Source organism: Ascaphus truei, chromosome 4, assembly GCF_040206685.1.
Source record: "Ascaphus truei isolate aAscTru1 chromosome 4, aAscTru1.hap1, whole genome shotgun sequence".
In the NCBI taxonomy this organism is placed as follows: Eukaryota; Metazoa; Chordata; class Amphibia; order Anura; family Ascaphidae; genus Ascaphus; species Ascaphus truei.
In genome coordinates, this window is record NC_134486.1 from 323,178,122 (window position 1) to 323,201,472 (window position 23,351).

Sequence of the window (23,351 nt, forward strand, 5' to 3'; positions counted from 1 at the left end):
TTAGAGACAGGTAGGGTCAAGTTTGCTGTTTTTGAGTAATGTTATAACCGTTGCATGTTTGAAGGAGGAGGGATAGGTAACAGAGTAGAGGGAGGAGTTAAAAAATTGTGAGCATAGGGATTATAGTAGCAGCAAGAGGTTTTAGGAGATGGGAGGGAATGGGGTCGAGGGCAGGTGGTAGAGGGAGATCAGCAACGACACATCCTCCTCTGTGACAGCGGATAAAGAGTCAAGAGAAAAGTATCCTTTCAAGGGGATACACTGGGGCTCAAATGGGATGGGATACACTGTATTCTGTGAGAGAACCTTGAAAGACAATAGTAACAGTCCTTCACTGGTAAGTATAATGGTCTTGAAGGAGCCGGACCCTTTAGCAAGTGTATAAAGTATGAACTTTGCAGATATGTAGTGCCAACTTTACTCTTGTTGTGGAGGATATTACTGGGCTAGACTAACTCTATATAGAGAAGGCAATGAGTCAAACATATGCCCGTAATTTAAACAACCTCCATTAAGTGGACAATTCTCTAGTAAGAATGGAGTAATACTATGAGATGACTTGCTGTATCCACAATTTTGAACTTGCCGGGCATCGGTCTCCAGAGGCGTGCGTTGCGTGAAGCAACAACCAGAAAAACTTGGCAAACAGCCAAAACTGCACCCCACCACGAGTCAGCTCGTTGGAGCGAAACATGTCTGTGTCTTTTACACCCGTGAATAAATTGTTTTTATTACACCCTCCTCAACTGCTTTTGTTCGTGATGCGGTGCACTTTTGGCTGTTTACTCTTTATCAGAAACCCTTGGCAAAGGAATGAAGGAGAGTTAGGAAGAGGTGTAGGATGGGAGGAGGAAACAGAGGATGTCCTGACGTATGGATTCCACCTTTTCTTTGAAATAGTCGGCCTGGGTTAGACTTGTCCGTGTTGATTAGTGAAGAAAAGTAGGTTTGTTTAGCTCGAGAGAGGGAATCACATTCACTGTTAAACCTTCCATCCATTTTCAATTCACAGAAATATCCTATTCAGCAATGCTTCCTTAACTAGGTCCAAATATTGCATGTTCCACAGAAGCTGTGCATTTGAGAGTTTGGCATTTTCGTCCTAAATATGAAAATCTATACAACAGAACTTGATCTTCAAAGCCAATGTTAAAAAAAGTGTTTGTTGTTGTCTCCCTTACCTACTGTATAATCTTGTAATCCTATAATAGGTTTCATGTACGTTTGTCATTTCCCCCTAATGTCAGTGACCTGAAATGCAGCAACCAACCTTGCCAGTTACAACAATTTATTTCATGCCCCTAGACCGTATAATGATTAATGCCAGCCATGCTGTGTAATGTAGCTGAGGTGTGTGCTGGAAAACACAAGATGTTATAGTCCCATGCAAGCACTGTATTATAGAAAAGAAATAGAAGTGTATTCTTAATGAATAGACATTATTTCTTTAATATATATTTTACCAGGAAAGAACATTGAGATGAATATCATATTAAATATATCCTGCATGCATACAATTGATACAGTATATCTTGTTCTCTTAGTTTTTCTATGAATATTTTGTAGAGACTTACTGAGCATACTTATCAGTGTTCAATTAGTGCACTACTGTGAGCAGTATTGCTTTTAGGCTTAATAAGGAAAAACATCTTGAAAGCATACTTTATTTCTGAGAAATCTGCCAACCAAAAGTATTTATGTAACAAGGCAGCAGGTCTCTCATACCGTACCATTTTGCTAGAAATACATTAAAATATAATACACAGTAGGCTCCCTCCAAATATAAAAGTCCTATTAGTTTATAGAACAATAAAATGCCAACTGTTCTGTAAATTAACTGTTAGCCAGCGTTGAGTAAATATTCTGTAAACATTTTTCCATATGTGAAAATATATTTCCATGTCATGTGAGCCTCCAAAGCACTTTAGTTTATTTTCTTTCAAAAGGATTAAAAAGAGATGATTTTAAAATGCAGGCCAACTTCCCTATCCCAGAGCCACGGGAAGGGAGGGGGTGGGGGGTTATGGGGGAAACAGACAGCTGCGGGCAGCCACAGTAACCACGTATTAATTAACAGGCTGCATCCCTGTAGCAGGATATTGCCAGGGTCCTGTTTTCCCTGGGTAATGCACGGCTACAAGGAACAGAAGTCGGGCTATATCCGTTCTTCACAAATAAAGATGACTGAATAAGAAACTGAATTATTTTTGTGGCTGAAAAAAAAACACTTGGCCATATATTAACATAAAAGTTAGACTCAAACCATTTATTTGGCTGTAAACTTCCCGCGCAAGGGGGAAATGGCTCCGTAGAATATTGAACATACGCTCTTGTTATTTTTTAAATTGTGCTCCTTCCATAATGGATGTCATTCTTAATTATAGCTTATGTGATCATAATGAACACAAATAAAGTACATATAACAGGAGTGTCCAACTCCAGCCCTCAACGGGCTCCAATATGTCAGGGAAAAGAAGTGAGAAGAGTGGATGTGTAATTGAAGGGGGAAGAGCGCGTAAGGGGGGGGGGGAGAGAAGAGGGAGGGAGTGAGCCACCTGTGCTAAAGCCGGGATATCCTTAAAACCCGATCTGTTGGTGGCCCTTGAGGACTGGCATTGGCCACCCATGACTTCGAACATTTATTCATAGTGATCTTCTCATATATTCTTTTTACAGATTGAGATTGCCAGGATCAGGCCACTGAAGAATGTTTCCAACACAATGATAAAAAGGAAGCTACAGTACACCAGCTGAAGACACCCGTTTATTTCCCTTTTCCCCATTACAAAGAAACAGTTCTTTAGAATGTAAAGTGCTGTGCATCAGTTATTTACTAGGAACGTAGTGAGAACTGAAGGTTACAGGAAGAGGCGCAGTTCCACTTGGCATCATTTGAGTTGCAGTTTATTTAAAGCGCTAGGATATTCTGTCTCTGCTTTAACATTTTGTTTCAGAATACGAGATACGGTATTTTTAACAGTTTATTTTAAAAACATAACCAGAGAAATAAAACAAATATCAGTCAATACCTGTTTTCTACTCAGTTAAAAAAAATGTGTTATGGTCCCAAACCTGCTTTACATCAATACTTAAAAAAATTGTTTTAAGCAGTGGTATTTGAACGTAAAAATATAGAGATCCAAATTAAGTGGAATTGCACTTCTAGATTAAACACAAATGTAATGTATTCCCCTTTAAATGTATTCAGTGCTGCAATAGTGCATTAAAAAGGTCTAGATGTATTGTTCAAGAAACAAGTAGTAAATGTGTATCTATATTCTCAGACAAAATTAGACAATGACATTAAAGTATTCAATAATTTTGTAATGAAACATTTTTCAATTTTGTATCAATGGTTAAAACATTCTGCAAAAGTTACAATATTCCCACCTCATACTGATGTTATTTTTGCATGCATTAAGAATACAACTCTCTCGTGGTCTAAGTCACTTTTTTGTATCCTAAAACATAAATCCTTTATTTGTGTGTATTTTAAAACAATTGGTTACTACCAAAATAAAACAGATGAGTTGAAGCCTTTTTTCTGTATTTTGCAAACATATGAGCACACTCGACCAGCGCGATTAATCTGAATTCCCAATGTCCTGGTGTTATGTGCAATGTGGAATCAAAAAGGTCGTCGGCCGTGTCGTTTCTGATGGGCAGATCACTGAGTAAAATTGTGACCTGTCGGGGGCCTCCTTTCTGACCCCCTAACTTACACCTTAACTGGAGTATTTTGTGATAAGGAAGCAGTAATTAGTACAATCTTCTGCAGCAGGTGAGAAAAACAAAAAAAACGACACCTGCTTAACGAAACATGAGTAGCTCTGTGGCTTACACTACACACCTGATACATAAAGCTTGCCCCCTTGCAGATGCACTTACCAGTATGCCCTTCTACTGTATCTGTATGTTCCTCCTACCAATTAGACTGTAAGCTCTTCGGAGCAGGGACTCCTTTTTCTAAATGTTACTTTTATGTCTGAAGCACTTATTCCCACGATCTGTTATTTGTATTATTTATATGATTGTCTCGTGTATTACTACTGTGAAGCGCTATGTACATTAATGGCGCTATATAAATAAAGACATACATACATATACTTTCATTTGGGGAGAGATTGATACATGAAGCAAACTCAGTGTCTTTACTGTAATGTGTTATCAATATCATCTACTTAATTTGCATGGTAGTTTAAGTTCAAAATAACATAGTATATAGCTATAAAGTTAAGCTTTTTGCTGAATTCTAATTTGGTGAACTACTCATGCTACAGTATATTTACATAAATCATTTATGGTCAGTGGTAGGCAGCATATTCTGCTGAGAACAGACATACAGAATAGTTTGCACAGTATCCAGATAAGACACTATTCTACAACCTTCTATCTTGAATAAATAAGTAAAACAAAAAAAGTGTTTATTAAACAGAAGTAAATAAATATTCTTTTAGACACATGCCATTATCACATTTCCATTATTTTTCAATGTTTCAATTAACTTGACACGTTAGCAGGGAATGTATTTATTTTCTAACAATACAGTACATTTGTAAGAGATCATTTCAGGTAAAACATAAATAAAAAAAATATACAAGTATGATCACGTTTTTCGAAAGAAATGCTTTCTATGGGGGTAGAGGATTTAGTTGATGGGACAAAATAAATTGCAACACAAATTTGAATTCTTGTTCTAGGTAATCTTGATTCCCATTTTCTAGATTGTGTGTCTACAGTATATGCGTAGTCTCTGTGCTAAACGGTTTTTACACAATGCTTTAACACAGGAGTGGCCAACTCTAGTCCTCAAGGGCCACCAACAGGTCAGGTTTTAAGGATATCCCTGCTTCAGCACAGGTGGCTCTGTCAACGACAGAGCCACTGATTGAGCCACCTGTGCTGAAGCAGGGATATCCTTAAAACCTGGCCTGTTGGTGGCCCTTGAGGACTGGAGTTGGCCACCCCTGCCTTTACAGATTGAATAAGAACCGACGGCTTTTAGGCAAAATACATATATTTGTTAACATAAACGAATGCCTTCAAAGACATGCCATTTAATTAGTGTTAAAAATTAATCACTCATGAAGAATTGTAGGGTAAACTACAGCAAGTATTCAAAGAATGGCTAATACAGTAAAAAGCACAAAGTAAAACACTAGGATCAAGTCTGTTTTTTCCAACCGCAGTTGCAAGTAAAAATCCTGGAAGGCCAAGTCGTGTCAACTTTCAAAGATACAACTGTACGCATCATGCTTCCCATTATATTAAAAGGAAAAAGGAAAAAGAAAAAAAAACGTTCCCCTCCCTAATTATTTAATATTCAGTTTTGTTAATGCATCATTTTATCAGGATTAATGCATCTGAAACCCGGTTCTCAGTCAGACAAGTTAAATACCAGTTTTAATCTTGTTGCATAAATGGCATTAAGGGGTAAAAATGACAAATATATAGCAACTGTGTGATATATTGACTTCAGAAAACTAACTTCATCCCTAAATCATCATTAAGTTCCTACATGATATACACACTTATCACTTACAGATAATATTGATGCAAAATAGACTTTGTTAATGTGTAATTTAAGACACAACATGTCCAACTGTAGTGAAAAGAAGTTGCTTATTGAAAAGATATTTCACTTTAAAACAAAAACTTCCTAACGTTCAGAAACCATTGGTCCCACTACATGTCAAAAGTTCAAATACTTAATTTGTAAATTTCATAAGACGCTGGTTTTGTACTTCCAGACCTTCCTAAGACAATAGAAAGTGCAATAGGTAGATCAGGCCATGGTGAAATTCTTCAAAGTACACACGCCACAAGCGTCTGCTTTGAAGGATCATTTATTTTCTGTTAGAACCACTTAACTTTAACCTTAGTGCAGAAAATAACAGCGACACATTTGGTCAAAAGCCTCAATTATACCAGATGTTTTAAAATTTTACTTATGAAGTGCTCCAATTTGAAAATAATGGAAATACATTTGATATTCAGAGTTCTGCACTAGCAACTGCAGCTTTACACAAGAACAAACTACATAAGAGCTTGTAAAATCAGATTGATGTATAAAACAGAATGAGTGTTACCAGTCAACCATATTTAAAAGTGATGGCGCTCAGATAATAGAATGCATTGATTGATTCCCAATGTCTCTACAGTTGCTTTAACTGTAGTAAGGGAAATATTTTAGAGATGTGGTCCCATCTAAATAAGCATATTTTAAATGTAATGTATTAATTGTCAGTGCATTAAAGTGTATGTGTGTCTGCGTGTGCGTAGTTTTTTTTTTTTTTTAATCACATCAAGTCACAAAAAATATTAAGCTTCTTAAATCTTCAGGTGATTTATCTTAAATTAAGACACTAAAATTAACAATTTCCATTCAACCTTTGAATGAGACTTCCCTAAATCATCATAAAAACTGCTAGCACAGATACAGTATTTAACAGCTTTAAGATCAAGGGCCATATGTTCTAATATCTAGTGCTGCCTATAGTGCTATGCTGAGAGGCACCATACAGGTCATTCCACAGAATGGCCCATAAAGCGCGTCACATTTAGCACTGCGTAGAAAATATGGCTCCCATCTCTGACCACTGTAAAGTGGAACTTGGTGTCAAAGATAAGGCCTCACAATTCTAGTTGTACGATAAATAAAACAAAACAGGAAACTGGACTAAGTATAAAATAAACGTGTCTGCTAGGTCCAGATCGCTATTGAGCTCACTACACAAAATGAAACCTCAAAAGATGAATTAACAAAGCCCCGCAATGAATAAAACCTGTTCACTTTATATTAAAATATCTCTATTACATGATTACGGAATGTCTAGATCCTCTCTGACAGAGGTTTACTTCCCTTTACATCGACCCAAAGGTATTTATCTATTAGTGTGAGAACTGTGGAGTACTACTTCAGTAGGTTTTGTAGCATTGCTGTGGCATATGTTGGCCGGGCTTGTTTGCTTTCAATTGCATTTCGTAGATACTGCAACCCTCCACAGCGCTCCCAAATCTCCTCAAATTGTTTGGGCAAAATCTCTGCTCCCCTTTTCCGTGTTAAGCCAGTTTCTTCAAGATTCAATTCACACATCTCCATGTCATCTTTGCCTGGAAACGAAGACAAATCCACTTGCTCGTTAACATATTTCTTTAAAAGTGCGATGTTTCTATGGGGCATATTATTATTACTGTCTATTTGTGAAGCGCCAAGATATTCCGCAGCACGGTAAAATGGGAGTACAGAGTTAGGTATATGCAATATATAAGAGAGTTATGTATATTATATAAACAGAATGACATCCCAAGTAAGGACCAACAAGTGCAAACAGGTAGAGAGGTAATGGGGGCCCTGCTCGTGAGAGGGAATAAGAGCCAGTGTTGAAACAAAGTGTAAAGTTCATTGTGGGATCGCGTATGCCTCAGGATGGAGTATGATCCAGCTGCACAGCTGATCCCTGTTGGGGATGTTAGGGAGTGTTATAGTGTGGAGTTTTGTCCAGCCATACAGCTGGTCCCCAAAATGTTAGAGAGGGGGGAGGGGGTAGATATTTGGGGTGTGCAAGAGAGGCTTCCTTGAAAAGTTGAGTTTTCAGGGAATTTGTAAATGTCTGAATGCTGGGGGCGAGTCTGTTAGTGTGTGGTGGGGAATTAAAGAGAGAATATTAAACAGTTTCAAAACCAGGTGGATTAGTAACAATATTAGTCTTATTACATCTGAAAACTTGGGGTGAGGGGGGGTGGGGGGGAATGAATACCTATAATTGGACGAAGAAATACTGTAGTTTAAAATGTACAAACGCTTTTGAACCACACAGGGCTCTGTATCATTTTTATTTCCCACTTCTAATGGTTTGTTTCCAGTGTTTGTTTTCATGGAAAATATAAGTTCAGTAAAAAACATGGTTTGTATTTATTTGAAGTATAACATAGGAAACAGATTGATTGTAGAAGCTAAGTAGCTGCATTTGTTCGACTTTCAATTAGTCTAAACAAGTATCCTTAATGTGTTTGGTTCATGATAACCATGACAAATATTTAACCTGCTGGCATCTTATAACAATTATAAACAATTGACAGGACATGATGAATTCCTATACAGTAGAGATGTCTTTATTACCATCATTATAGTCTAGTAATAATGGATGTTAAAAAGAGCCAAACAGTAGAACTCGGGCGTACATACTGTATATTTAAATAACTCTTCCCCTTAATATGAATATTAAAGCAGCAGTGCTGCTTACAACCCCATAAAGTGTTGCAATATAGACCAAGACTTCTTATGGTGCTAATTCTATTTTTAACTAATGCAAAGCAGTTGACATTCAGGAAAATGTTTGCATAAAGACGCAAGCTTTGCCTAACGTCTTTTTTTTTTTTTTTTTAACCAAGCATTCAAATTTATTGTGCACTGGTCCTGGCTCTTTATTTTATTTTTTAACCATTTAATGCCATTTTTGAGCAATGTGATCTTTAGCAGACACTTCCCCACAAATCCACAATTTACCGAAAAATCACCAAAAATATGTAAAGCACTTTTGACGCCATCTCTACTTACTAATAGTTGGCTGTCGTAGCACCCGCTCATATTGAGGATGAATATATAGCAGGAATTGTGCTATTACCTACCTTCCACTCTTAGGAAAGCAATAAGCACTGACACATGATAGCAGAGCGTAAGATGCCTAAAGACTATTCCACAAAATGACTAAGTCTGACAAAATACGGTTTGCAATAACATGATATATAATGTAATTTGTGCTGCAAGCATTTATGATGCATCCTACTGTATGAAAAATCTTCAGTTGACATGCTGAAACATAAGAAATGTAATACCACTGGGACCCATCAACCAAATCAACATCGATTCTTTGCTTTCGCCCTCCAAATGACAGATATATTCTTGAAACGGCTTTAAAATTGAATGTATTGATCTTTTCAAAGCCTTTTCAGCTGTGTATCTCTTGTGTCAGCCGATAGTTGTGATGTGTGTAAATAACCCTTACGCCAACTTACGGTGGGATGGACATTTATTCTGGGCGTGTATGTGATGTCTGTAAATGACCCCTAAAATGTACTTATATTTGGGTGGAAAAGTTTAGGTAATTCCAGGAGTAACGCTGCTTTGTAACGTTTTGAAAAGGTCTGTCTTTTATCTTTTTTGTTTTTAATCAATGACGGCTTAGACTAGATTGTAGAACTACAGATGAATCTGGGGGTTCTAACTAGTATTGTTCAAGATTGAGGCTTAATGGATGTTAAGCTATGTGAAAGACATCTGCGTGAAATCAATACTTTGTGCACAAATGTAAGGTACAGCAGGCAGGCAACAAATTTGAGGAAAAAAATCAGTGATTGATAAGTCCACATTCAGAGGTTGAGACAAAATGGTAAGTTGCATGAGTTTGTGTAGTTCACATGAATTTTAAAAGATACTTTAATAGAATCTTAGCGAATCTCTCCCAGATTCTAAGCTATGATAGGAGGTATCAAAGCTTGATCCAGCGTTAATTGCCTTTCAAATCAATGGCAGTTACTGTAACGCCGCATTTAGCTCTGATACCCCTTATCTTCTATTGCAGGTAGCACTTTTTTACACATTACTGTCAATGAACTATTAGCACTATTGGCAAAGCAGCAATTCACAAGAGCCACTCTAATGAATTAATAAACAAAACAGGCCTTACTTCCAGGAGCTTTACTCCACAAAAATCTCATGCTATATTTTGTGCTAGTCTGGGCAACAGTAATTCATAAAATAAAATGTTCTCTCCTGTACACCAGCGAGGCAATATATGTGTGAAGTCCGTATATACTACTTATAAATTATTCATACCTGGATTAGATCCATCATGTAGGTGCAGTCTGGCAATTAGAGAATACGAGTGTGGGTGCGAGACAGTCGCCATGAGTCCAGGCTATTGAAATGTTTAATTTAATTGGTGGGTTTTAAGGTTTGACCTAAAGTGCTTCGTATATACGCAGTGTGAGGGAGTTCCACGGGTAAAGGGCAGTGAGGGGAAAAGGTTTACGGCAAGAGAGAGCAATAGTGGTGAAAAGGACGGAGAGGAGATGGTTATGGGTGACTGTGGGTTAAGCACAGTCGCCATGAGTCAGGGCTATTGAAATGCTTAATTGAAGGAAGTGGGTTTTAAGGTTTTTCTTGAAGGTGGGGGGAGAGGGTACTTGGCGTATACTTTGTGTAAAGGCGGTCCATAGGTAAGGTGCAGTGAGGGGAGAAAGGGTTTAAGGCGAGAGAGCAGTAGAGGTGAAAGGGGTGGAAAGGAGACAGTGATGGGAATAATGCAGGAGACAAACAGGGACATAGCGAGATATCAAAGCTGATATGTACAGTAGGGAGAAGATGAGTGAAGAGCCTTGAAGGTAAGGAGAAGAACTTTGTAGGCCACATTTGATGGGAAGCCAGGAGAGGGATTTAAGGAGGAGATGAGCGGGTACGTTTTTGGAAACTGAAAAATATAGATTGTAGTGACCTTTAAAAGCAAACAGACAGACAAGCCTACCCAATATTGCTCAAGTCTCAATGAACTCTAGCATGCCGGCCAGGAGAAGGGAAGGTGTAATCGCTTAGATGGAGACCCAATGTAATATAATAATATCAAAATTGTGTGGATGCACATCTTTAATATATAAATTTGAAATTTGTGGGGTTGTTGGTAGATGTGGTGAATCTGATTGGTCCGTGGGTCTGTCACTCAGCCTCTGGCCAATTGGATTGGTCCGTATCCCTGCCCCGCACGCCTCTCATTGGCCTGCGTGGCTCTATGACGTCACCCAACTGCCACTCTCTTCTCCTCCTCACTCGCAGCTCACCTTCCCCCTCTGCCTCACCCAACTGCCACACACACGCACAAGCACCCGGCCACTGTCCTCTTCACCCAGCGGGCCGGACCGCCAGCTCCCCCCCCCCCCCATCACCCGCCCAGCTCACCTCCCCGCCGGCTCCCCCCATCACCCGCAACTCACCTCCCCGCCGGCTCTCCCCCCCTCCAACACCCCCCTCACCCGCAGCTCATTGCGCGTGCGCACAATGCTCCCGTTACCTAAGGAGGGATATGGGCACGGGGGTGGGGGGGTGGGGTGGTGGTTGTGTGCAGTCACGGGGCCGCCACCGGACTACATCCCCCAGCTTCCCCTGCGAGCGGGTGACGCGCCGGTCCCGTGACCCGTCCCGCCTGGCTGATCCTCCCCTTCCCTCTGGTCCCCTTCCCCACGCACCCTTGCTTGCCCGTGTGGGGAGGGAGATGGGCGCGGGGGGGGGGGGGGGGGGTGGGGTGGTGGTGCACAGTCACGGCGCCGCCGCTGGACAACATACCCCAGCTTCCCCTGCGAGCGGGTGACGCGCCGGTCCCGTCCCGCCTGGCTGCTCCTCCCCTTCCCTCTGGTCCCCTTCCCCACGGCACTCCCTTGCTTGCCCGCGTGGGGAGGGAGATGGGCGCGGGTGTGTGTTTCACACTGTGTGTCTCACTGTGTATGTGACAGTGTGCTGTGCAGGGGGGGGGACCAGAGCTGCGCGGGGGGGGGGGGGGCAGAACTGCGCATGGGGCGGACCAGAGCTGCGCAGGGGGGGGGACAAAGCTGTGCAGAGGGGGGGGGGACAAAGCTGTGCAGAGGGGGGGGGGGGGGCGCGAGACCGGAGAAAGACTGGGGGAGAGGAGAAAGAGACAGGGGGAGTGGAGAGAGGAGGGAGCGCAAATTTTTAATCCCAGGCAACGCCGGGTCTCTCAGCTAGTAAAAAGTAAATTGATATACAGTACATAGAGAAGTATGCAGTGGTACAAATAGTAGTGTTAGTCACTCCCAAAAAGTTTTGGTGTATACAACGCCTTTGTCATGGGTTGAATAGGTACCGGAAGTGTAAAATCCCTTTACATTCTATCCCTTAGTACTTAAAGGAAAACACTCCAGTCGCATTTGCAATTAACTCCGTCCACACCAAAGACTCTAAACTCTTGGATTCAGTGGATCTCCATTTGCAATAAACATTTTTAAATTGCGCACCTGATCTGTATAATCTTTTCCAATCTTATAAATGTCAATTGGCACGGAGATGTAAATTCAGCATTATAAACATGTACTGCCATGGGATTTAATTTTTCTATATCTTTTCCTATAATTTTAGTTCTATTTTTAATTGAAGGATCGCGTGAGCAAGCACAAGTCTGCAAAGATAAACTAGTGCATCTTATATAGGTCTTTGCACATGGACACAAGCATATAGACTACATTGTTACTTGAGCAGTTAAACTGATGTATGTATACTGTAACTTTTTACCTGTAACAGGGTGTGTAACAAACTTTGTATTATGGGTATGCGAGTATTGAAAACAATGCCAACACAGGTAATTGCTCTTAGGGGTCGATTTCAACCATGTTTACCATTTCTTCTGCATGACTGGAACTTTAAATATCTCCCAGATTTTTAGATCATATATATGTAAACCTTGGAGGTTGTTTGTTGATCTTGGATAATCTCTTTATACATTTCAGTATGCAACTATTCTTAAGGATAATGGATTTAATATACCTCGAGTCCAGTGTATGTTGAAATAAAATTGTGGTTTGTGTTGTGTCCAATATTTGAATTAGTTTTCACTTTCTTAAAAGTTTTAATCTGATTATGGGTATTTCTAATTAAATCTTATGGATAACTTCTTTCAATATATATTTTCAACAGGTCATCATCGGCTCGTTTCTCATATTCTACATTAGTACTGCATATTGTTTTTAGTCTGCAAAAATGCCGCATCGGAATATTCCTTTTTGTATGTACGGTGTGCGCTGACTCAAAATGCAACAGAGTCCATGTGCAAAGATTTATTTTGTGTTTTGATGTACTAGTCGGCCTGTGAAGGATCGTGGGAGCGAGCACAAGTCTGCAATTAGAAACGAAGCAAAAATTATAGGAACAGATAGAGGAAAATTAAATCCCATGGCAATACATTTGTATAAGGAGGTACATACTTTTCTAATACTATAAATCTCAATAGATATGGAGAAGATTATACAGAACAGGGCCTGAGCGATAGTATATAAAGGGATTTTAAACTTTTGGTATCTATTGAACCCACGAGGAATGCGTTATATACACCGAAACCGGTCTGTCTTTTGGGGATGACTAACCCTACGATTTTTACCACTGCACACTTTTAGATGTACAACAATTTAGTTTTTATGTACACCAACACATTTCAGATATTTTTATTCTACATTGGATCTCCCTCTGAGTGTTAACACTTTCCTTTCTCCTGTCCGGCATGCTGGAATTCATTGAGACCCGAGCAATATTGGGTAGGCTGGTCAGTAGGTTTACAGTTAAGGCTCAATTAAGCTACAGAACGCTGTGGTTGGGTGGAATGGAGGCTGTGACTGACAGAGGAACGTCGCCTATACAGCAGGGATGAATCTGCAAGGGGTACAGTATTCTCCAATAGCCTGGCTGCACCCATATAATCGATCGAATCCAGGTATGAATGACTTCTAAATACTATATACAGAGTGTGCACATATATTGCCTCGCTGGTGTATAGGAGGGAACATTTTATTGATCTCTAATGAATTAAACCTCAACGTATTGTGGGCTACATATAAAAAGATTTTCTTGATGAATATATTTTATTTAATATAATTTAGTCTTCCTAGTTAATGTGATCTCTGTCTAGTGCTAGAAAGGGATAACAGAACATGTTTGGAGTAGATACCTACAACTGTAGGGTTCCTTTAAACAGTGATAGCCACATAACACACTTTTCATACAGGTTTTATTAAACATTTAACCTTCTGTGAAAAAAAGAAGATATTTTTGTGGTTCATTCTTTTCCTGAATTGCCATTTTTGTATCGGAAACCATCAGTATGTTCAACAATTTGAATGTTATTTAGGAAGCTACATCTTTACCAATAAACAAAATAATACCTTACGCTACAACTTTCCCCTGTCACTCTGGGGGAATAGCTGCAAGGATGCCGAGAAGTCTAGGTGCATATGTCAAGGCAAAATGTACGATATCGCCGAGTAGTAATTTTATAAGGTAGTAGACCATTATTAGCGACACTGTCAATAGAAAATGTTATGCTGTAATTGATTGGTATATGCAGAGAAAAAATGGGATTCACCTGCAAAAGCTGTCAAATTGTGATTGTGTGGGAAATGAATGGTGCCTTTGTTCAGTTCGTTTTGAAGGAACTTGTCAAAATGACTTAATCTGCTATATAGCATGGTCTAACCTGCAATACCAGTCATACACAGATACATAGATAGTCGCTTTACTGAGCCCTAATCTTTTCGGTAATTCATGTACAACCTGGTAATAGAATACATATATAGCGTCTTTATTGTTCCCCTTTGCTGAGATATGTTGTGATATTTTGCACCAACATTGCCTTTAAATCCTACAGAAAGTCTGTGATATTCTGCATTATGACAGGGTCTGTTGTGTAATCTCGGGAAACAATGAAGCTCGTTACATCTGTACATGACCCTTTTTTCTCTAAAAGAAAAAAATGAGCATTAAATTAATGTAATTACTGAGGCTACCTTAAAAATATTTTTTTAATTAAAAAATGAGAACATATTTTTTTAAGTACTTTTTCTAGTACAAAATGGATGGATTTTTGATCTGCTTCCTTTCGTACCATATTACATACAGTACAACTAAAACTCTTATTACCAACATGTTTACAATGGACGTGCCTTCATTTAATACGTACCAGCTACCAACAATATAGGAGGCTTGTCTGGATGAAGCTCCATTTGACGAGCGATCCATGTACCATCAAAATGTGCGTACCACCATCCTTTCTTTTTGTTCTGGGGTTCCTTGTATTGGTCAGCAGGTCGTATAAAGGGAATGCGGAAGTAACGCTGTTGCCGGTTCATTTCTATCTCCTGCTGCCTAGCAGGCAGCTGCACCACTGGGTTCTGTTGGGCTATTACAGGGACAATGGTGGTTACTCTTTGAACTATACAGACAGATAACCACAGAACCATAAATCAATGGGAGGAAACTACCCGAAAAAGACCGTTGGTGACCAAAAGAATATAGCAACTTTACAAAAGTGGCAAGCAATCAAGACGAAAGTAGAAATAAACCTGGTACCAGAAAGAAAATAAGTGTGTGGAAATACCTTACCTGGTCTACTATATATATATATATATATATATATATATATTATTTTTTTATTTCTTTACAACCTAATTGTACTTTCCATCCCACCCTCATCATACATTAGTCTGAAATCCTCCAGTAGTTACTTTGGACAGAAATGTGTGAGACTCCTATTTTAGCAGAGTCAGAAATTACTCACACACCCCACCTCCTAAAAGATTTCCATGAGACCTAGAATGACAAGCATATGGCACCTTGTGAGGAAGATGGTACCAGTGTCAGGCCAAACTGGATCAGAACCCACAACCTCAACTATTCAGGGCAACAGCTCTAGTGTGAGCTAAACCAGCTGCTAACTAGCTCCACTGTAGCCACAGCATACTACCAATCCTGGCCCAGAAAACAATGCAAAGCGAGTCACACTGAATAGAACTGTCAAATCAGGCACATATACAGGCAAAATTCACTTTTTAAATGCCAAACGCCCAATTACTTACCAAACAGTTCTTCCCTTTTTTAAATGAGAAAGTCTAACATCGCAAATGCAGTAACATTATGTAACGAGTCTGTTGCAGTCCACTCTGGCATGAGGTGGTTACTCCTTTCAGTACCAAACTGGCCTGCAATGCCAATTGCTGTAGCACTGAAAAGGTTAGGAATCAAAAAGCTGCTGCACTGGAAATAGCGTGACTGTTACAAAGAAAAATTATTGGCAATTTCTTTTTTTTTAATCTTATAAATTCAGGAACACCAAACGTTACATATTAGATTAAATTTTCAGACAAAAAAGTTGCGGGTTTAAAATGTAGAAAGCAGCTAACACAGTTGTGAACATTGTGTGTTATACAAAGATGAAAACCCGATTTAGAAGTTGAAGGAAAAGCTCCCAGAAGAGGTTTTCAGCAAGCGCTGCCCATATCCTATCCATGTGTCTGTCTTGCATCAAAGTGTAATTTTTTCTTATTAAGACAATGTGACCATACTGTATTTCAAGAAAACATTGTGCAAACTACTAAAATATAGCTCAATGTTCATATCCAATACCGTTTCTTTTTAAATTAAGTCATTCCATTTGTATACAGGAATACGTTAATAAATGCAAGCCTTTGTCATGCATGCACATTACTTTAAATTGTAAATAATTAAATACAAATTCAATTAGAATGAATGGTTACAATATCTATTAAATGTATCATTACATCTTGTACGCTGCATATTTTGCACATAGTAGCAACAATGTTTTTGTATTGTTATCCGATGCGTTTCTATTGCCTTGTACACCGCAATATCAGCTAGTTAAAGCTTTTCTTTTGAGAACCACATAAAGAGGTTTACCTATGAATCGAACACCTTAGTACCAGCTTTTAGTCATATAAACACTTTGCTACAGTGATGTATTACAGGATAAAAACGCACATTACATGCATTGGTGATCATTGATTTCAGACTTCCCTCATTCAATCATATCTTGATTACCTATTATAATCCAACTTGACATTATGGTTCCTGAAGGTATGTGTGTTAGCTGGACCATACATGCCAAGCCCTGTACAAAAACACAACCTGCAATGTATTACATGGCTGTGTGTAATGTAAGATCTGCTGGATGGCTACTGTGACCTCGCATTGCTTTGTGATGCAGTACAGGCCGCTTCAATATAAGGAGTTTATATTATATTGATTTACTTTCATTAATAACAGCAAAAACTGTACAAATTTCTATAATATTTTTGGGACGTGCCAATGGTTTTGCTTGGCAATAAAGCACGGGCGTTATCAATTCCAGTGGATGTGATATCATCTGTCCTGGGTTTTCATAACTGTAGCAAAGCGTATTTACGTTAGTAGTACAAAGCTTAGACCGATTTCCCTCAGGTTAGTCTCTTTACCATTTGCACACTTACTTGTGTTGTTCATAAATGGAGCAAAATCTGAAAACAGATATTGTTTACGTTGAAAGCATGCAATTTCTGGGCAATTTCTCAATTAACTGTGTGTGTTACACATCAACCATCAAAACGACAGGGCATTAATGACAGTATCTGGTCACTGCAGAAGTGATAATTAAGGAACATGTTCATCCAATGCCTATAACCAGGATAATTAAGCAATTAGGATTCGCTGCAGGTTGACCAGATTCAGCATCCTTCGTAAACTAGATTTGTGCTTCAATATGTAAATAATGAAATCATATATCGGTTATTATATTTCCAAAACACATTTATTATCATTTTATTTTATTACTTCATTCAAAAGCACATATATCATTTAAAGTATTCAGTTTTCTAGATCCAGTCACCAAAACCCCTGAATTAAACAACATATTAAGAATTACCACACATGACTCAATATTGCTGTATTACGAGCTTGAGGACAATTTGCAAGCTAAATGCAAATAATTTAGCCATTTATATTTCCAAATGTTCCCTCTTTCAGCACAACCAATTCAAATGAACTAATTGTATAAATAAAGCACACACATATTTGTCTTTAAATTAATATAGTGATTGCCAAAACATTGCAAGAGCATGTGTACATCCATTAGCAAGACATTTACAATAGCAATCCCCTTATTTGTGGAATTCACTAGTCCTACCTCTGTGGACCACACCATTGCTGGGATAATTATCTTTATATGTGCTGGTACAATTAAAGTAAAATCCAAGATGGCTGACAGGGTCATCAAAAATGAGGCTCCAATGTCATGGTCTGATGACATTCAAGCTTTGTTCTAGGCAGTGGGAGTGAGATATTGGATGGAAGCCATATTGTTACTTCTCAAAAGGGATCAGAAACACCTCAATAATGTCAGGAACCACTGGCTCCTCTGGAGCAAAAAAGTGTGTATAGTGTACAGTAGTAAAGTTTTAAGTGTTGCTTCTTTTAATATTTAATGGGCAGTACCAAGACACAAACTTGTTTTACATCACTAGTGTCCCTGAAAATTAGAAACAAAAGTCTTAATTTTTTTTTAATAATAATTGAAAAAAATAGATTTTCATTTAAGGGCTAAAGATGTTTTATCTGTCACTTACACAAAACAGCAAAGGCATCTCCTAAAAACAAGGCGGGTGGAAAACACCTTTAATAATGATGCAAAAACTATCCAAATTCTCTGAAGAAAATTAAAGATGCACTCAGATACAGCATTTCCCAAATGTATAATAAACATGCACGGCCATTTTTTTTTCTCCAACAGAAAACAAAACAAACATAATAAAGGTCTTTAAAACCTGCCCTATCAAGAGTCACGATACTCTGCAGTGTGTAAGCATCTCTCTTAAGGAAGAGCTGCAGGTAACAGGGCTTAAATATCCTCTTTCAGTCAAAATCTCATTTACATACCCTCCACTAGTATGCTCCATCTTTATGCAAAAATGTAGAAGCTTCAAAAGCAGAACAATTTGAAACCTTCCCTATTATGTATATATTTTAGTAGTGCCAACTTCCAGTTACAGAACGTAAAATTAATTATTCAACACAATGTGTACCTGTTCCTACTCCTGGTACGAGCAGCACAGGAAACTTACCATAGTCAGTGACAGATTTAGGGGCACGCTGCTCAGTTTCAGTGTTACGCTTCTTATTCTTGGATTTCCAAGCATGATAAACCTTTAGTCGCCTGTGAAACTCCTCTCTGCAGGCTGCCAGCAGCTCAATATCTGTGAGAAATATTGTAAGGGAAAAGATGAAATCAAAAGTACATTTCATAAAACAAAGTCTTTCACTGCAATTGTTTTAGTCAGGATTACCTAGAGATTGACGGCCAATAAGAACCACGCTGCCCACCTAATCTCCCTATCCTCGTATCCACTAGATCCTTTGGCTTGTTTCCTATTAAGGATGATAGCCTTGTGTCAATCCCAAGCATCCTTCAATTTCTGTATTCTAGAAGACTCCACACTCATGTCAGGAAACGTTTGCAAAACTGGCCAAGTGTTGGTGAGCTCCATTTGTAATGCCTTAGAGCAGACCTTCTCGGTTTCCCCATCTAATAGCGTAACATTTACAGACGTGAAAAATGATGCCGCATAAACTTTCTGGTGTTGGACCCCAATTTTATTTATCGACCTATTCCCTAAAGCCGTCACCAACGGTAAAGGTGCTTTTTACCACGCTGATATGTTAGTAGTATTTTTTAAATGGTGTTTACAGATGAGCAATTAACACAAAATGACTTATTTGTATACTGTTCACCAAACACATTGTTGTATTTGTAAGTCAAATGGAAATGATATCCTAAACCATGGACAGAAAGTCTTTGCAGCATCCTGCAGCCGTGTTCTGGCTGCGATCAGCACAGTGTTCAGCATCAAAGTTCCTAATCCATGTTCTGGACCAGACCGCACAAAATTAAAGGCAGTTTTTTGGTTTTGTTTGCAAAGTAATAATGGTGCCATCATTGGTCAAACATAAATAGCACTATGTACATGGATGGCGCTATATAAATAAAGATATACAAAACACGATTGAACTCAGTAGACCAGGAAACATGCAAAACTGTATCTTGTGAAAAGCAAATAACAAGTAAGACAGTGACTTTAAGGGTCTTTCCAAAAAAAACTATTTTCCTAAGTTGTATAAAATGTAATTGTTGACCCACTGTGTGGGGGCTGCTTTGTTTAAAAAGTGTGTGTGTCTAGGTCCAGCACACTACCACCTTTTACTTGACATGTTCACTTATTTAACCAAATTCTCTAACTGCAGATATGTTTAAAAGGTTAAAACTACTGTAAATGATTTACATCACTTGAAAATATTTCTGTTTGTCTGGGTTTTTTTTTTTTTTTTTAAATCATTTTTGAAAAAAATTCTAGGCAATGTTTGTAAAAACTGTGAAGTGAAGTTTAGGGAGTTGTATTTCTCTTACCCCTGTTGCCTTGTCAATCACTTACAGTTATTGTTATGCATGGGTTGGAATACATCTGAAGCAAACAAGACTGACAAGCTTCCCCTTTGTAAAAGAAAACCATGGGACATTTCCAGGCCAGATGTTTTCACTTACTGCATCAGTTGCCTAGTTTTAGTTTACTGAACACATTATTGGCAGCAGTTCAGTTTGGTCCTGTGTGGTATAGCACTTTGTATGCACTGATGCCTGTGAACAGTATGATCTTCACATTTTGTGTGAATCAGTAATGTATATCCCCTATGTATGATGTAGGTTTACTGAATTAACAGTAAATAATTATACAACAATGCAAAATTTCCCAAAAGATAAGACAACTGGGCCCATAGTTGGTAAACTGTGCTATCCTGTAAGAGACCTGTCAGCACCAAGAGGCACCTCACAGAAGGGGCCATAAACAATCTTCCCGTGCTGGAAGGGCTCTTATGGACAAGCACAGCTCAGTAATTATAGTGCTAAATCTTTCATTTATCATATATAGAGGGTTTACGTTTTTGTGATCAATTTGGAAAGGGAAATTCCATGGAATAAAGATATATAGTAGGTGTGGACCCAGCTTGTCAGATAGATCTGCTACTTTATGTTTGAAAACAGCTTTAAAATATGCTGTTTGACAGAACTCCCTATCTGACAGCACGAACAAGATATGACACTACTCTGAATCTGTTCAACACAATGCTGCACGGCAACAAGAAGAGGGGGAGAAAAGAACACACACTATGTACAGCTGGATAGCACATTTACATACGAGTCAAAGACATTGCAGGTTTCATTTAACGTCTTGCAAACGTACACGTGTGCAAGACAAACAATCCAACGAGAGAGAGAGACAGAGAGACAGTATATATATATGAGATTGCAATGTACCTAATGTTTCACAGTGATGTGCTTGTCACATTACCAGTAGATATACAGTACCATGGCAGACCCAAACGACTGTCTCTCCCCCAAATTAGTACAGTATTTGAAATACATATTAGAACAGAGCTTTTGAAACCTCACAGGTTTCTCTTCACGTGTACTGCACTAATCCTTGTGTGTGGTCTTTGAATTTTGTGCATAATCAGTCACTAATGCTTTAAATTAGTGCTTGCATTGAATACTCCCAGCGATTGATCATTGTAACAAGGTGGAGTGTCCCCATCAATTATCCTTCCCATAGAACTCAATTCGGTTCAATAAGGGCTCCAGGGAAGTGTTTATTACACTACATGTTAGTCTAACAGTTTTAAATAACTGGAAACTGAGCTTTTGGATTGCTTGAAATTATTGGGCGTTTATTACCCACGGATACCCAAAAGAGCACAAACTCAACATTAATAATACATATTTAGTCTTTGTCCGATTGGAGTATAAGCCGGTTAAATTGGTCAGTTTTTGTGTCTGGGGTGTTAATTGCCAGACCATGTTAGTTCCACTTATTATGTAAATAGTCCCTTATAAAAGAGATCAATATAAGGAAGTCACTATATTGTTATCTCTAAGGCTGAGAATGAGGTTCAGCTCATTTCGTGATGAAACTATATGGAATAGTTTCTAATGGGATGGAAATAAGGTAACAAAGAGCTGAGTTTGTAATCACACGTTGTGCTCCTTCCATACCAGACCTGTGCAAACTTTGCTGACTTACCACATGAAGTATTGATTGCATCACGTAGCTCTGCATATTTCCACTTGCTCAGGTCATGCTTTTTGATGCTTGCAGCCGATTTTGTAGCTTGAACTTGAACACCCCTGAAATAATAATACGCATACATTTATTAGGGGTTTTTTTTTCTTCAAGTTATTGAATGCCAATCACATAGCTAGACAAAGGGTTCTCATGCATTCTTAATGGAACTAGATAAAAATAGTAAACATTTCAAAGTCAATGTTGAGGCTGCAGCCTTATTAAGACTTTGTTAACACACAGTGGGGGACAGAGGGTTAAGTTTGGTTTTCAGTTTTGAAAATGTGATAAAAAGTCAACCCCTGACTACATGATGTATTCTGCCAGCTGAACGTTGGACTGTAGAGGCTTGTATGATCCCCAGAGGCAGCAGTCAGAGTAGCCAGTGGAAGTTATAGCAGTATCAAGAATCTGGAAAAAGATCTCATTCATATTACACAGGATACAGAAATAGCTTATTTTTTCCACGATTTACTACTGGCAGCACATTCTAATAACGATTAATGCTAAATTAAAGGCGCTTGGTATATTTTCAGGATAGCAGCTATTTTAAAAATTGGTTTCTTATTCATTAGCGTTTTACCCCGAGGGGAGAAAAATGTAATTGTGAAAAGGAGTACAGTACTTCTCGGTACTTCTTATGTTAGTGAAATGGAAACATTGCTTCTGATGGATTGCACAATAACCTACTCACAAGTAGTCAGGACAAGGAACTTTGGTCGATATGGCAACATCCCCGAACAAATTATTTTAAAATGTAATAAAAAAGTACTTCTCAATGTCATTTATAAATGTTAATGATAAAAATATGAGACTATGTATACCATATATGCTTAAAATTCTTATTTATCCACTAAACCAGCGGTAGCCAACTCCAGCGACTGATTGAGGCATCTGTGCTGAAGCAGGGATATTTTTCAAACTTGACCTGTTGGTGGCCCTTGAGGACTGGAGTTGGCCACTCCAGCACTAAACATGAAGGTTTAATATAGTAGATTACAGTAAGGTATACATTGCAAGTGTTTTAAACTTATCTCTGAAAATGTACTTTGTGAAGAGAAGTTAAATGTAATTTCATTCAATTGATGCATTACATAACTAGGTAATGGTTCCAAAAATGTTTTTGCCGTGTAAAATAGATAAGAGTTAATTATACGACAGCAAGAAAAATAGTTTATAAGCTTAACATTTAGCCGCCTTCAATCTTTAAGGTTACAAATCCTGAGGACTTTTTAAGTATTGCAAATCTATCCACCTACTTAACAGTTTACTAGATAACAAATGTCTATAGAAAGATCCCCGCTTGATCAAGTCATTTAGAAAAACATTGATTGGTTTGTTTTACTTATTAGAATATTAGATACTAGAATAGTATTCTTATGAAACTGGCTTTAATATGTAAACCTCTTCACGAGGGTTAGGGTTATTATGCATCAAAGATTTGTCATTATGACAACATATATGATTACACATCTTCAAATACACTGCCACAAGTTCTTTTTGGTTCTGCTAATAACCTTCACACCTCTCAATTATTGGTTTTAGTGATTATAAAACATACAGCAGTACTGAAATGTTTCATTTATTTTATTCTTCTCATATTTCTAACCTCCCTTTTCTGTTTTGCAAATGTCATTTATTTG

At 38.4% G+C, this 23,351-nt stretch overlaps 2 protein-coding genes across 14 annotated transcripts in view; one reads left to right on the top strand and one right to left on the bottom strand.

The window, feature by feature from the left end:
• Positions 1-4,819, top strand: part of IMPG1 (interphotoreceptor matrix proteoglycan 1) — a 205,122-nt gene extending 200,303 nt beyond the window's left edge. For all 4 annotated transcript variants that reach the window (XM_075597987.1, XM_075597988.1, XM_075597990.1 and 1 more), the window contains one exon: positions 2,677-4,819. The gene's annotated coding sequence lies outside the window, so the exon portion shown is untranslated. The remainder of the gene's footprint in view (positions 1-2,676) is intronic.
• Positions 4,820-6,251: 1,432 nt separating this feature from the next.
• MYO6 (myosin VI) overlaps positions 6,252-23,351 on the bottom strand; it is a 188,087-nt gene continuing 170,987 nt past the window's right edge. For 7 of the 10 annotated variants that reach the window (XM_075597977.1, XM_075597984.1, XM_075597982.1 and 4 more), the window contains 5 exons: positions 21,670-21,773; positions 18,661-18,792; positions 17,035-17,061; positions 14,733-14,951; positions 6,252-7,113 (listed from right to left, as the gene is read on the bottom strand). In XM_075597977.1, coding sequence (XP_075454092.1) covers positions 6,914-7,113; positions 14,733-14,951; positions 17,035-17,061; positions 18,661-18,792; positions 21,670-21,773 — 682 coding nt within the window. In that variant the 3' untranslated portion in view covers positions 6,252-6,913. The remainder of the gene's footprint in view (positions 7,114-14,732; positions 14,952-17,034; positions 17,062-18,660; positions 18,793-21,669; positions 21,774-23,351) is intronic. The other 3 variants (XM_075597986.1, XM_075597981.1, XM_075597978.1) reach the window with 1 other exon arrangement.